The sequence below is a fragment of the Clupea harengus genome, chromosome 8, assembly GCF_900700415.2.
Source record: "Clupea harengus chromosome 8, Ch_v2.0.2, whole genome shotgun sequence".
NCBI lineage: Eukaryota > Metazoa > Chordata > Actinopteri > Clupeiformes > Clupeidae > Clupea > Clupea harengus.
The window spans coordinates 24333966-24349258 of record NC_045159.1 but is presented as its reverse complement, the minus strand read 5'-3'; the positions used below and the strand labels follow the sequence as shown (position 1 = coordinate 24349258).

General features: G+C 50.5%; 1 protein-coding gene across 7 annotated transcripts in view; it reads right to left on the bottom strand.

The window, feature by feature from the left end:
* The window catches only part of mtmr4 (myotubularin related protein 4), a 53848-nt gene that overhangs the window by 23940 nt on the left and 14615 nt on the right, over window positions 1-15293 (bottom strand). For 4 of the 7 annotated variants that reach the window (XM_031572417.1, XM_031572418.1, XM_031572419.2 and 1 more), the window contains exons 1-2: window positions 12606-12882; window positions 479-568 (exon numbers count right to left, since the gene is read on the bottom strand). In XM_031572417.1, the coding sequence (XP_031428277.1) occupies window positions 479-568; window positions 12606-12650 (135 nt within the window). In that variant the 5' untranslated portion in view covers window positions 12651-12882. Of the gene's footprint in view, window positions 1-478; window positions 569-12605; window positions 12883-15293 lie in introns of those variants that run through there. The other 3 variants (XM_031572421.2, XM_031572422.2, XM_031572420.2) reach the window with 1 other exon arrangement.

The following is a 15293-nucleotide window of genomic DNA, read 5'->3' as shown; positions in this document are numbered from 1 at the left end:
ACAGACTTCACTTAAAGATGCAGGCCACAATTATGGTGAAAGGCTGTTGATATTGGAGTTCATCCACCAATCAAATTACTCCCCTCCCTTCCGTCCCTTCCTGAAGCAACATATTGATTAGCTGGAGTTGTTTATGGCAATTAGCTGACTTGGACAAAAAGTGTATTGGATTAGAATTGCGGACGGCACCTTACAGAGCTCCTTCTGACACCACTGCCTCATCACCTTTTCATCTCACCCCACGATCATCCTGAAAGCCGGCGGAATTCAGTGTGATCCCCTGCATAAGGGTACTTGTAAGTGTGCAAGTGCAAAGCTATGTAAACTATGAACAAATATTTTGGAAGGCAGCACATCCCCCTTAGAGTATATATATGTCTCTCCTTTGGCATGTGTGTAGATGTGGTCAGAGGGGGCATGTTTGGTGAGAGCCTGCTGTTGCCTGTGTGGGACTGAAGCACGTGTGGTGGGTTCTGACCTGGAGGCTGTCCTCCTCCTTCACCAGGTCCTTCTGGGGGAACAGGTCCTTGGCCTGAATGTACTCCAGACTGGGGGGGCCCTCCTCACCCTACCAGAGAGCAAAAACACAGAGAGAGAGAGAGTTAGACTCAGACAGACACACACACAGACAGAGACAGACAGACAGACAGACAGACTTCCAAAGACAAACCCACAGACAAATGTTATACTCACTTGCGCACACACGCACACACGCACGCACACACACACACACACCCCCTCTCAAAGCCAGTCGCCAACACCTCTACAACAGGATATTTGAACAACTGAACACACACATTGCTCATTACACGGCGGGTTCCCATTCTGATTTGGATAAATATTTAACTCTGCCCCGCCGCCTTGAGGCTTTGGAGAGGAGCGCGAGGATGCGGCCTCCTCGTGTGTGGCCTCCTCCGCGCTCAGGCACTAAGTCCCTCCTCAGAGCTGAGCGGGGCACAGAATGAAGACAGTTGGGTTCTAATCTCGCTCTCCTGCCAAGGGCGCTTTTCTGGATGAATAAGACGGGAAATGGATGAAAGTCACGTCACACTCAGTCATGAAGCCACGGTTCACAGCTGCCGCGCGAGTCAAGTAAAAAAAAAAAAAACATACACACGCTAGCCAACAGTCGTGTGCAGATGCAACATCTGAATCCTTCCCAGAGAGAAGCTCTTGAGCCCCCCCCCCCCCACATATATATATATGCACACTTTCACCCAATCTCTCATTCAGACAGACACACACACACACACACACACACACACACCTGGAAGCGGTCACAACCCAAATCTACTTTGGACGGCTTTTGTGGAAACATTCGTGCCATCTGTGCTACTCAATGTCAGCCTTTCACACAACGCAGTCCACGGCCCTCTGCCCTCGCAGGTGGACGTGTTCACAGGCATGGCGTCGCAGATTAAACATTCACTGGCAGGGGGGGGGGGGCTTGTGCAACACTCCTGCCTCGTCTGGAAGGTGAAGGTCCTCACCCTGGCATCAACACAAGGCCAGAAGCAGAGGTGGGCAAAAGGGCGGAGCGAGGTCTAGTGAGACAGAGTAGCTGAGAAATGGCTCCTACTATTTTTGCACAACAACATTTTTAGACCCATTTCATCTATTCGTTTCTCATTGTCAAAGCTGTATCTTTAAATAGCAAACGCAGTGAGTTTTACCCCGTTTAGAAATTCTGAACTGTGCAGCATCACCCCATAAAGTATTCAAGCCTTTTTGTCTTCTGCGTGTGCTACTGTGCTACTGCTTCTCCTTGCTGGGACTGATCCATGCTGTGCTCAGACAAGAGGTGGAGGTGGAGGAGCACTGCAGGTTCAAGGGTCTCAGTGTGCAGCTCTGTGTGGCCACAGGCTGGGCAGACGATGAGAGGAGAAGGACATTACACACTCACGGGCCGGGCTGTGCCAGGAGCCTGATGAAAGCTGCCGCTCAGAGCAAACACACATGCGCACACACACAGACACACACACACACACACACACACACACACATGATCGCACACGCACGCACGCACGCAGGCAGGCAGGCAGGCAGGCTGGCAGGCAGGCAAACACACACAGATTAGTCATCTATCAGATAACGATTAACAAAGATTTAATCAGAGTCCAGTCAGTTCTAATAAATGCAAGAGGGGGTTCTATGAAAAATCATGACGTCTGGAAAACCATTTTATTGCGCAATACTTTAATTAAATCAAATGAGTGTATTTTATTGACAGGCAAGAGGCAAATGTCCCCCATGAGGGCAAATATGTCTGAATGAGTGCATCTCAAGATCCTCATTTAAATGAGAATCACTGGCAGACGACTTAGGACAACCTCTTGTTGATGTGAGGAGTAACAATCTTTGGTCAGCCACCTTGGCCGCAGACACCACACATCAAACCTGAGACCCCTGAGCCAATTCAAGCCGACGGCTGACAGCTGCTGATGCATCAGTCTGACGGTGCGGTTGCTCAATCTCCACCGGGGCGGCCAACAGAGGCCAAAGGGCAGCAGCGGCAAACTGACGGGTCATCCTTCATCAGCGCCGAGGAATGCACAGAGACGCCGGTGCACTCAGAATCACGAGGACAGCAACATAAATACGCAGCCAAAGGGCGTTCCGCCGCTAATAGGCTCTCTGGACCACTGGGGTTGTAAAAAGCGATGGTGCCGCTGAGACGAACCAGCTTGACGCCATCCCGAGATGACACTTGCTTCCAAGTACGCGACTTCAAACCAAAAACTTTAACTCAAGTCCATGAAACCATTTCCTGAACCAACAGTGCATCAGCTAATATGCAAACATGGAGCTTCTAATCAGCCAGACTAGGCAAACAGACTAGGCTGGACACCTGGAGAGGTCACCGCCTGTGTCAGGACTGCTGTGCCTGTAATGTCGGCAGCCAGTCATGTGAAGGTGGGATTACATTACAGATGGCTCACCACCCTGCTAGGGGGGTTCACTGTTGGGGGGTGGGGGCGGGGTGGGGGGGGGGCTGTCTGAGCGCCCCAGATTCCTGCCCGAGTGCGCGGGACCATTCGGCTGCCAGGCGGTGGGTCGCCAAGCATGCCGGGCCCCTCCTCCGGCTGCCCAGCTGGAGAAGGGCCACGCCTCAGCAGCAACAGATGTTCCTCAAAAACCACGGCTCATTACGGCTTCACACACACGGACAGAGATGAGGGGATGGGATGGATCTGGCAGAGAGGGCAAAGAGGGTGATGGAGGTGGTGCTGGGGTTGGATTGTGGAAGGGGACTGAAAGTGTTCAATATCTTTTCACTAATTCTTCTGATTAGGCCTTCCTTTCTTTCCAATCTTGGAATAACTGGGATATTGTTTTCTTTTGCACCTCCCCTTTGCACTATTAAAGTGGACCTAGAGTTTTCTTCTGCAGCAGCTTGCTATGAATCATCCTTCTCAGACACATTTCTCTCTGTAAGGCTGCATCTCTGGGAGCGCAGTAGGTCTGATGGGCGGGTAGAGTAGACAGAGTGGGCAGAGGGAGAGATTAGGCTTTGGCTTCGGCGGGATGGTTCTGTGCCGCTTGGATGAGCACTGAGGCGGAGGGCTCCTTCACAGTGCTGGCCAGATGGCAGTGAGTGAGCGCTGACAGCAGGGGGAGGGCATGGGGTGACCTTGCAGAGAGATGTCTCTGCACCGCGGAAAACACTGGTGCTAATTACGCCCGGTCCTCAAAGCCCCAGGCGCTGCTTTTTATTCCAGTCTAGGCTCATTTGAGCTGGGTGATTTATGCTTTGTACACACAGACATGCATACATCTGTGTCAGAAACTTGAAATTTGATTTCTTCAGGGGAAATCCGTGTTAAGAGATATGGCAGCAAGCTGAAGGTTCTGTATTGAAGGAGATCAAGTCCTCCTCTCTCCTCGATCTACATGAAGGTTCTGTATTGAAGGAGATCAAGTCCTCCTCTCTCCTCGATCTACATGAAGGTTCTGTATTGAAGGAGATCAAGTCCTCCTCTCTCCTCGATCTACATGAAGGTTCTGTATTGAAGGAGATCAAGTCCTCCTCTCTCCTCGATCTACATGAAGGTTCTGTATTGAAGGAGATCAAGTCCTCCTCTCTCCTCGATCTCCATAAAACCCCTCACTGCTGCTCCTCTGCCATGTTTAAGCTCCCTCACATCTGAGGGCTCCTGCTCCTCCACTCGCTCCTCCTCCCCATCCTCCCCGCAGCAGGTGCTTAGACCCCTCCATTCATCAACGTCGGGACGCAGACAGACTGAGGGCAGACTGGCGCAGCCACACCAGCGGCCCTGCACAGCGGGCTTCTGCCGAAAAAAAAGAAGGCTGCCTGTATCCCCATGCCAACCATTCCAGTCCAGCCAAGGACGAAACCCACATGTGTCCAATAATGAGGCTACATGGTGGCAGTGAGGTGACAGGCACAATAGAAACCTGTCCCCACCAGTGAGCAAGTGACTGTTACACTGATTTCTTTTAAAGCAAAGGTGCTATGAGTGGAAATGTGACCTGAAGTTTATCCCTAGGATAGAGCCTCTATTGTCCAAAAGGGCTGTATTCTTCCATATCCTCTGTGTGTTTGACGATGCATCTGGCGGCGGTGGCGGAGCCCTTGAGGTCCCCAGAGGTCTACCTCTAGCCCAGGCGCTCCAGCCCCAGAGGAGTGACAGCGGGCCGGGCTCCGAGGGGTGCCAACATCTGTCACTCAGACACAAACCTGACAACACACACACAAAAGAGACGGGCTGGTAGGGACACCGGCGGAGGACAGACTGCCGGTCGATGTGCTGCTCATTCCCAGCAGAAAAAAGAAAAAAAAAAGACAAAGTGCTGCGAAAAGGATAGAGAGTGTAGCACACGCTGTGCTGAGAGCAGCGGCTGGCGTCTACGTTTCAGTCTCATGACTCCATCTCAGAGCAGCAGTGTGGAGGCCACCGTCTCAAATGGTGTCCTGCGTTTCCACTTCAACAGAAGCATCTGTCTGCCGTGTTGTTGGCAGCACAGAATGATCGTGGAGACAACGTGGGTAAAATGTGCCCGCGTCTGGACACCATGGGTTTATAACACTGCATGATTTGGCATTAAACTGCGTTTGCCCTTTGTGAAATGTGAGATTCCTATTACTGCTCGCCTAATTTTCAAAGCCATTCCTTCCCAGTTCCAATGTTCTACTCTCAGCCCAAGGGCAAACACAGCAGAGGAGAGAGGAGACAGGAGAATAGGACTGGGGGAGGGGGGAGGAGACAGAAGGAGAAAATGGGGGAGCTAACATGAGGTGTATATATATATATATATATATATATATATATATATATATAATATATATAATATATATATATATATATAGAGAGAGAGAGAGAGAGAGAGAGAGAGAGAGAGAGAGAGAGAGAGAGAGAAGAGAGAGAGAGAGAGATAGATAGTGAGAGAGAGAGAGAGAGATAGTAATAGAGAGAGAGAGAGAGAGAGAGAGAGAGAGAGAGAGAGAGAGATAGATAGTAATAGAGAGAGAGAGAGAGAGAGAGAGAGAGAGAGAGAGATCTATAGTTTCTGAAGGCAAATTCCAATGGTGCAATTCAGCTCAGCCTAGACAGCACCAAAAGTCTACACTACCTCCCTGCCCTGAAGTGGGTCAGAGGAATCAAACACACTGCTGTGTGTGTGTGTGTGTGTGTGTGTGTGTGTGTGTGTGTGTGAGTGAGAGAGGTGGTGCACTTGAACAATAATCCTTATTGCCTCAGGTGTAGGCGAGGCAGCACCATTTCAATGGAAAGCCTTTGAGTGCACCCAGTAGACAAATAAACCAGGGTGCGGTACGCACTGGGTGGGGGGTGGGGGGGATTGCTGCACCGCCTGAATGCAACTGGGTGAACACACGCAGCTGGAGACGACCCAAAACATGAGAGCATGTCACGGTCATGTGAAGACTGACAGGTAATTGAGGGAGGCTCCCTGGGTAGCTGACGGGGCAGAAGAGGGGTGAAGCTAATGAAGCGCATCTCCTCCCTTCAGTCTCTCTCCCCAGTGTCAGGGAGGATGGGATGCCTCCCTGGATCAACACTAACATTGGTTGGCTCTTCAGCCTGGAGCCTAATTGGGCTTTACGATGGTGCAATAGCAGGTAAAGGGTGTGTACTGCTGGATTCCCTCTCTGTGTTTGAGCTTGTGTTCTTAAGGCCTGCCTCTATGTTCCACGTTCCCTGGAGAACCTGCGATGAACACTTTAACATACCAGAGTTTTTCTTTTTTTTTTTGGCCAGCGGTTGCTGTTGTTGGAGGTATATTAAAAATTAAAATTGCCTGCAGGAAGGCAGCCTCCTGCTGAAACACTGCACTGCAGTGCCAGCCCAGAGAGCAGAGTAACCAAGTGCTGTGTGGTGGACTGGTGGACGGATGACATGCAATCCGTCAGTAGTTTGCCCCCCCCCCCCCCCCATGATACAATGCTGAACTTCAGGGAGCGTGAAATGATGGACGCAGTCATCCGTCTGCTCCCAACCTTGACCTGGGGTCTGTGGAAGAGCACTGAGAGCGGGAGGAGCTTCACACCCCCCCCCATCCCAACCCCCCACCCCCGCCTATGCCAATCTCATCAGGCCCTCCAGGGGGACATATCCAGCAGAGATAGAGCCATGAGTTACTGCAGACAGTGTGAAGGACTACGTGGTTGAGAGAGTGTGAGACAGAGAGAGAGAGTGAGAGACAGAGATACACAGAGTGATTTAGTGCACGTGGGAACATCTCCTGGACAAGCCTGCCACAAATCGTGGGGAATATACATCACTCTCTCCCGCTCTATGCACTCTTACCCTCACCCCCTTCCATGACTGCGCAAAGATATTGCTGGCAGCATCAAATGGCTTCCGTACGTGAGCGAGCGAGTGAAATAGAGAGTGTGTGTGTGTGTGTGTGTGTGTGTGTGTGTGTGTTGCATGAGTCTTATTTGAGCGCCCTGCTCTGTATGTTGATCCCCCATACTGTGACAGGTATGCTACAAACCTCGCAGAGCATCTAAATAAAGATTCCTGAACAGCTCAAGAGAAGTTTGCCCGAGCAGAGAAGTCAGACTGCAGGAGGGGTGAGGCGCCAGATTAAGCACTGGTGCTGGAGGAGAGGAGAGACCAGAAGAGAAGAGACCAAAAGAGAAAACAGTGGATGGGAGAGGAGTAGAGAGAGAGAGAGGAGTAGAGAGAGAGAGAGAGAGAGAGAGAGAGAGAGAGTATTGAGAGAGAGAGAGAGAGAGAGAGAGAGAGAGAAGTAGAGAGCCATGGCTGGGTACCAGGCAACCCAGTCCCCCGGGTGCTTACGTTAGCTGGTGTTTGAGCTTCTTGCTCGGCTTATTTCACTAATTGAAAGGAAGCCAACAGGGACGGATTCTCCACCATTTAAAGGCCTTAAAGAGACAGCTCCGGAGAGCTGCCTTTAGAACAGAGGACTTGCACATTACGTACCATATGGGCTGTGGCAATACTGACATTTAGACCATTTTGACAAAAATGCTTTGGATAGAAAAAGGTAACTAGCTCCTGCAGTAGACAGAATAGTGCGATCACTGAGGCGACGCTTCCTACCCTCTCTCCCATCATTTTCTTTACATTAGCGTCTTTTACTGCAGCGCACACACAAGGCCAGGGGAACACAAAACATGAGCAAGCTAATATTTATCAACAGTATAAATTATATATATATATTAATATATATGTGGGATGGTTGTGTAGTGGAGAAACACAGACAAAAACAAGGGAAGCACAAGAGGGAGAAGGGAAGTAATGAATAAGGAAGGGCCATGAGGCTAAGGGACTAGTCATGGCTTAACACACAGCCAGCCTACCCTGTGAACACACACTACCTCAGATTAGCCACACACTTGATCCCCGGACCACAGGGCAGAGGCGGGCGGACTCTGCCACACCCCGGCGTTCTGCCCAGATGAACTCGGAGCGCTCCCACACTGAGCTACCGCTCTCGTTTGCATTGGGATGGCCGGGCTCCGGCTCCGGCGCCAGGGCACGATGTACCGGCTGCCTCGTCCGCTGATCTATATTAAATCCAGTCCTCTAAAATCCCCATTCATCAGGGGAGACAGAGTCAGGGGGCGGGGGTGGGGTGGGTGGGAGGGTCCTGGAGCAGTCGGGGGAACAGTTTGTGCTGGACTCTCATTTTTGCTTCGTCACTCCTGATGAACTGCACCCCTCCCTCCCTCTCTCCCTACCTTCCTTCATCCCATCCCCCACTCCCTCCCGCCCTCCTTCTCCAACCCTCTCCCTCTCCCTCTCTCTCAGTTGTCCTCGCCTCTCATACATCCCTTGCATATCCTCTAAATCATGGAATTGACTCTCTGTCCTGGGGCCATCTTCCACAACAAGGAAAGAATAGGAAAGGTTTTTTTTTGTGTCCTTGTGACAAATCTGTGGTCACAGCTTCCCACCAGGCCAGGCTTGGGAAGCTGTGTTTAGAGGAAGAGGCGCCATTTCATTCACGTTAAACAGACATCACTTTTGAATCCTTTTCCCCCTCAAATAGCACAAGTCAGATTTTCTTTCAGGGATTAGTGAATGTATAGAGCGTGGGAGTGCTGAAATGAAAGAGTTAGGTAAGAGAGAGAGAGAGAGAGAGAGAGAGAGAGAGAGAGAGAGAGAGAGAGAGAGAGAGGAATGAAAGAGAGAAATGGAGTGCAGAGTTGAATTCTAAAGAGCAAGAACAAGAGTTGGGATTGCCATACTATTCACTCCAGCCATCAGAGAGAGACACTCAACACACGCACACACACATTGCCATCATGAATGAGAGAGTCTAGTTGCCATGGACACCAAATTGGACTTTTTTTTCCCTTTTCTTTGGTAGTGGCGGAATCTCTGCCCCTCTCTCTCTCATTCTCTCTCTCTCTCTCTGCTCTTTCTCTCGTTCCTCCCAGGATACAATGTGTTCCCGGCGGCGGCGACGAGGCTGAAATTCACTTAATCTGATGAGGGCTTTGTTCTGGATTAGAGCCCCTTCAGATTAGAGCAGGCGCGGTTGCTCTAAAGGGTCCGATGCAAACAGTGTGTATAATAACACGGGAGAGCAGAACAGCAATCATATCAGCAGTCAGATAAACGCTCAAAAATGAATTAGAGACTCCCAGAGAAATTCTCCAGTCTTAGCTGTGCCAGACCTTGATGGGAACGTCAACACAAGAGACAAGTGTGCTTTTATGGCAAGGACTAACACCTGAAGGATTCAATTACAGCAAAGGAAATTCTCAAAGAAAGATCACTGGCTGTAGCCTAGTATAACCAGAACCAAATTCACTTTGTGAAAAGGGTCTGTCCTCGATCCATTGGGAATTGTTTCAAGTCGTTGCATCATAATGGGCGTAGACTTTGAGTTCTTTTTTAAACCGTTGGACCAGACCAATTGGCATTGACCACTATGGGATTGCTATACTTTCTACATCCCCATTAATAGTGCAAGCTGACATATTAGGATTTCCCCACACCCGATGGGCAGTAAGGCAACAAGGTCTTTGTCCTTGAAGAAGAATTGTACACATTCTTCTTGCTCTGGCTTCAATTCTTTGATGTTTTCTGGTGTTGCTACTACTGTTTGTATCGCTTTGTGTAGTTGTAGCACTGCCGCCATTGTTGTAACTACATTTCAAACAAACGCTTCATTTTTAACATCATCGCACTTAGCCACCCCCTACTGGGCTCTGATTGGTGGGCCCTGCAGAATTGCCCATGGTTGCCCATCACTTCCAGACCATATTCCAGTAAAAACTGATCTGGGAGCACTAGGTTGGCGAAGCCAGGCTGAGTAAGCAGAGGAGGAGTAAGTAAATAAGACAAAACAAAAAGTGGGGGAAACAAAGAATAGCACGTTGTGCTGGGTTGGGACAAGGTCGGGTAGAGAGAGAACATGAGAGGGCTCCGAGGGATGGTGAGAATTTTCCGTGTGACCGCTCGGATGGAGAGGCGAGTCAGAAGAACATGCACTCTGGCTTCTCCCTCCTTCGCACGGGCAATGAATATTTCAGTGCCGAGCACCATGTTCAAGGGGCACGGGGAGGCATGGCAGCAGGTGCCACGTGACCGATGACGACGGATAAGAGAGGAAGGCCCATTTCACCAGTCGGCCTGGAACATACATTTGCTCTCAGTGCTAAATTGTGCTATCGGGGCAAAAATCGAGAGAGCAAATTAGTTAATACGTTTACCTAAAATGTAATTTGGATGGTAGTCCAAAGTGACTTGCAGTGGCAGACGTGTAGGTAAAGTTTTAAAAGCAACTCATGTGTTTGATCCCTAAGAATAAATTCCATGGCCTCAGCGTTGTTAGCATGGGCTATATCATTTTATATATATATATATATATATATATATATATATATATATATATACATATATACATATATACATATATACATATATACATATATATATATATATATATATATATACATATATATATATATATATATATATATATATATATATATATATATATATATATATATATATATATTTTTTTCAGAAAGCTTTTCTGATGTGGATGATTCATCCTGATCAGCTCATCAGGCTTGCTTTGCTTCACACTCAAGAGAACAACATGAGAGGCTCTCAGTCCTGGGGTCATTGCACAAGTACATGTACATGAGATCCTTCCCCTTGGTGAGGACGCCCTTATCATCTTCATCATCATCATCATCATCATCATCATCATCACGGCCCCATTCATGCCCATATGAGGAGGAACTCAGTGAAGCACATTCGGGCAGTGCTGACGTCCTGTCATGACGACCCATCTGTGGGCCGGCTTTAATACATCTCGCCCTCAGGGGCCGCTGGCACGGCGCCAACTCATCTGAGCCATCTGAGGTGCCAGCGTGGCCGAGGCACAGCGATGGACAACACACTGCTGCGCAGGCGCAAGCACGCATGCACACATACACACATGCACACACAGCTCCTGTTTCTCTCCTGATTCACTTAAGCGAATCTAGTAAGGGACGCTCTGAACTATTAGATGAGTGGTGGTGGTGGAGGGGGGCCTCAATTTAATCAAGTTTTTTATGGCTGTATTTGGAAACAGGCTCGCAACATTAAAAGGAGCGAGGGAGCTATTATGAGATGAAAGAGGGGAACAAAAAGAGTGCGGGAGGTCATCTAAGCCAGAGCGAGGTTCTGTTTCTAGAAAGGGATAGAAAAACCCTGTGCAGCATTACCGTGGTAGAGAGCAAGGCGTACACACACACACACACACACACACACACACACACACACACACACACACACACACACACACACACACACACACACACACACACACACACACACACGGTCACTGTGTGAGCAGCAGCAGTGAGAGACTGACTAGTAACCGCAGGCGCACATCCCTTTCTCTCTAGCAACAACAGTCCTGCTGGCACGTGGTCCTCCACCAGCCTCCAGAGAAACCTCAGATAATCCCCGAGACCATCAACAGCCAGGGAAGAAAGCTAACACGTTAATTAGCATGTCATTATATTACCAGGAATGTAACCCACATGGGATAGTGATGACTAGAAACCTAGCATTTCTTCTTAACAACCAGCCTTCAGTCAATCAATCAATTAATTAATCAATTAATCAATTCATCAATCAATGCCTATCTTGTATGTTGAAGGACAAGGCAGAGGTAAGACACGCTCTGCTTAAAAGGTCAAGGGGTCACTTGCAGGACCTGTAGCTGCTGCTGTGGATTGCCCCAGCGCAGGTCAGAATTAATAAAGCCCCCAGGCTAACCTAATGCCCCAGCGGCTCCTACCCCCTCACCCCCCTCAGCCACCTCAGCCACCTGGCCTCCTGCAGCTTCTGGGCAGAGAGGGGGGAGGTGGGGGTGAAATCTGCAGCGTGAGCGATTCCTCTGTCGAGGGAACATGGCGTACTGAACCTCGTGTACACTCTCAGCCAGTCAACTGCAGCCGGCGTTTCCCCCTTTTTTTTATGTATTTCTTCCGACGCCACGAGCGCGCACACTGTTACGTAAGCCTATACATCCATACGGCGCACCGCAGCGTCCACTGCCATCACAGCCGTGCGTGCCACCTCATCGCTCGCGCCAGGGGACAGAACGATAAGTGTGCGCGCCAGAAACAGAAAGATAAAGACACAGCAGACACAGGGAGCTGAGATGGAGGGATGCATTCAGTCTCCCATCTGTGAACTACCATCCCTGTTTTGAATCCCCCCCCCCCCCCCCCCCCTCGCCTATTTCCATATGGATGCGTGCCTGATTGCTTCACTCGGGGGAACTCGAGTGGCCTCTGGCTTTGGGCTTCAGGAGATGTTGCTCTCTGGCTGCATGCTCATCCCGACCGCATGGAACATGGCCACTCAACAGCTGCAGCGCTCACGTGTTGGAACCCCAACCTCCCCTCTCTCCCCTCTCTCCACGGCCATCGCAGACACGCGGTCACTCACACATACATACACAGCAACAGTCGCATGCGCTCTCCCATAAACAAACAAACACACACACACACACACACACACACACACACACACACACACACACACACACACACACACACACACACACACACACACACACACACACACACACACACACACACACAAGCGAACAGAGGAAATAAGGCAGGCACTTACGAAGCAGTTGAGCATGGAGCAGGAGACGCGGGCAGCCAGGCTCATGGTGAGGGGAGGCGGCAGTGGCGGCGGCGGCGGCAGGGCTCAAGTGCCAGAGAGAGCGCAGCAGCAGCAGCACCGGCGACCGGCACAACCATCATTACCACACCGCGCTCTCAAAACCTCGCTACCCTCCTCCCTGCCCCCCAAACACAAAACACGCACGCACGCACACTAGGAACAGCCACGTTCCACCAACTCTCCAAAGCTCAAAACAACAGCTCCTACTCTCCCCCGACCCCCCCCCCCCCCTCAAAAATGAGAGCGAGAGGCAGCTTCACAGGTGAGGAGAGAAGAAGAGAGAAAACAGTCCAGACTGGAAGAGAAGGAAGGAAGAAAAATAAATAAAACAGAATCCTCTCGGTCCCTGAGGAATATCACTGGAAGGAGAGGATGGAGGAGACGTGGAAAAACAGAGGAAAACAACGGAGAAAAAAAAACGAACCAAAAAAAGAGACTGCAGGTGTACCGGCTTTGCTGAACGGAAGGACAAAGATGGGGAGAGAAAACAAGAGAGAGAGAGAGCGAGAGAGAGAGAAAGCGAAGGATGAGAGACAGAGGCAGGCAGTTGCCTGATGCTAAGCTCCACCCTCACAGAGAACCCCTCCCCTGCCCTCCTCACACCCACCTCACGTGCAGGCTGTCACTCGTTTTTCTCCTGCTCTCGCACTCTCTCTCTCTCTTTCCCTCCCTCCCTCCCTCCCTCTTCCTCCCTCTCCCTCCCTCTCCCTCCTCAGTGTTCAGTTCACCCTTCACCGACATCTCCACAGAACCAGGCTGCTACCTCAGCAAGCAGCAACGAGGTGCACACACAGACACACAGAGCTGCAGGATGATGCTAGGGCAACACCTATGTGCTGCTGCTGCTGCTGCTGCTGCTGCTACGCGCACACACACACACACACACACACACACACACACACACACACACACACACACACACACACACACACACGCACACGCACACGCACACGCACACGCACACGCACACGCGCACGCGCACGCGCACGCGCACGCGCACGCGCACGCGCACACGCACACGCACACGCACACGCACACACGCACACACACACGCACACAATACAAATGAAAAATGAATCCACGTGATTGATGAAGTCTCTCAATTCTAACTGTGGCAGTTCCCCTCTAATGTAGCAGTCGCAGCACATACATCATCAAAGGCATCTCCCCTCGCATCCCCTCCCCCACACGCCTTTCATGATGCTTCTGCTTACACACATCCCGGGGTGAGGGCTCAATGGAAGAGATTGGTGGTAATGACATTGAGAACGTAACAGTGTGTGCGTATGCGCGTGTTTACGTGTTGTGTGTGTGTGTGTGTGTATGCGGCGTACACCAATGACACAGCATTATCCGGCAGCACGACTCACACCCCTCCCCCCCTCGTTCTGCTGTGAGTCAGAAGCAGACTGAGCTGCAGTGCTGTAAGGCATTTTCTATTCTATTCTCTCTCTCTTTCTCAATCCCTCTCTCTCAATCTATATATATATATATATATATATATATCTCTCTCTCTCTCTCTCTCTCTCTCTTTCTCTCAATATCTCTCTCTCCCTCAGTCTCTCTATACATCTCCTTCTCTCTCTCTCTCCTCCCCATCACCATCTCTCTCTCTCCCTCCCTCCCTCTCTCCCCATCAATCTCTCTCTCTCAGTCTCTCGATACATCTCCTTCTCTCTCTCTCTCCTCCCCATCACCCTCTCCCTCCCTCTCCCCCCCCACTCTCTCTCTCTCTCCCCCCATCTCTCTTTGAATATCTCTGTACCAATCTACCAAAGGCAGTGCACCCCCCAACAACTGAAACGAGCTCACGTTACTCATCATCCCTTTCTGTGACTCGAACACACAGAAGAAGGTCTGGTGCAGTACGCCCCCCACAGCAACCCCCCCCCCCCCTGTGCGCACACACACACACGCAAACACGAGCACACACAGACACAAGCACACACAGACACAAGCACACACACACACACACACACAAGCACACACACACACACACACACACACACACACACACACACACACACACACACGTACACGTACACGTACACGTACACGTACACGTACACCACCCCAACCCCTTCACAGCATGCTAAACGTGACATGCTGAAGCAAGCTCTCCAGGCAGGCGAGCAGGATAACACAGCGATGCCCAGTTTAATGAGTCTGTGCACGCATGCAGATGGTCAGATGGATCGTGTGAGCACACAACACCGTCACGAACCGCATACATACACATTCCATATCGCATGCAAGACACCACAGAGGACAACAAAAATATTTTCAAAACAACGTGGTTTGGGAAATCCACACCCATCTCCTGCTTTTTATCCTTGTGATAAGAGGCAATTGCCTCTCTCCTTCCCTCTCTCTCTCTCTCTCCTTCCCTGTCTCTTCTTTCTCTCTCCTTCCCTCTCTCTTCTCTCCTTCCCTGTCTCTTCCCTCCTTCCCTCTGTCTTCTCTCCCCGTCTCTCCTTCCCTCTCTCTATAGATGGAGGGGCGTGAATGGCATTGGAGCAGCCTGTAGCATGCGAAGCGTGACTTACTTAAGCCTGAGTCGTGACGGGGAGATAGAGGAGGGGGGAGAGGGGGAAACACCAGAGAGGGGGGGCTGTGTGTGTGTGTGTG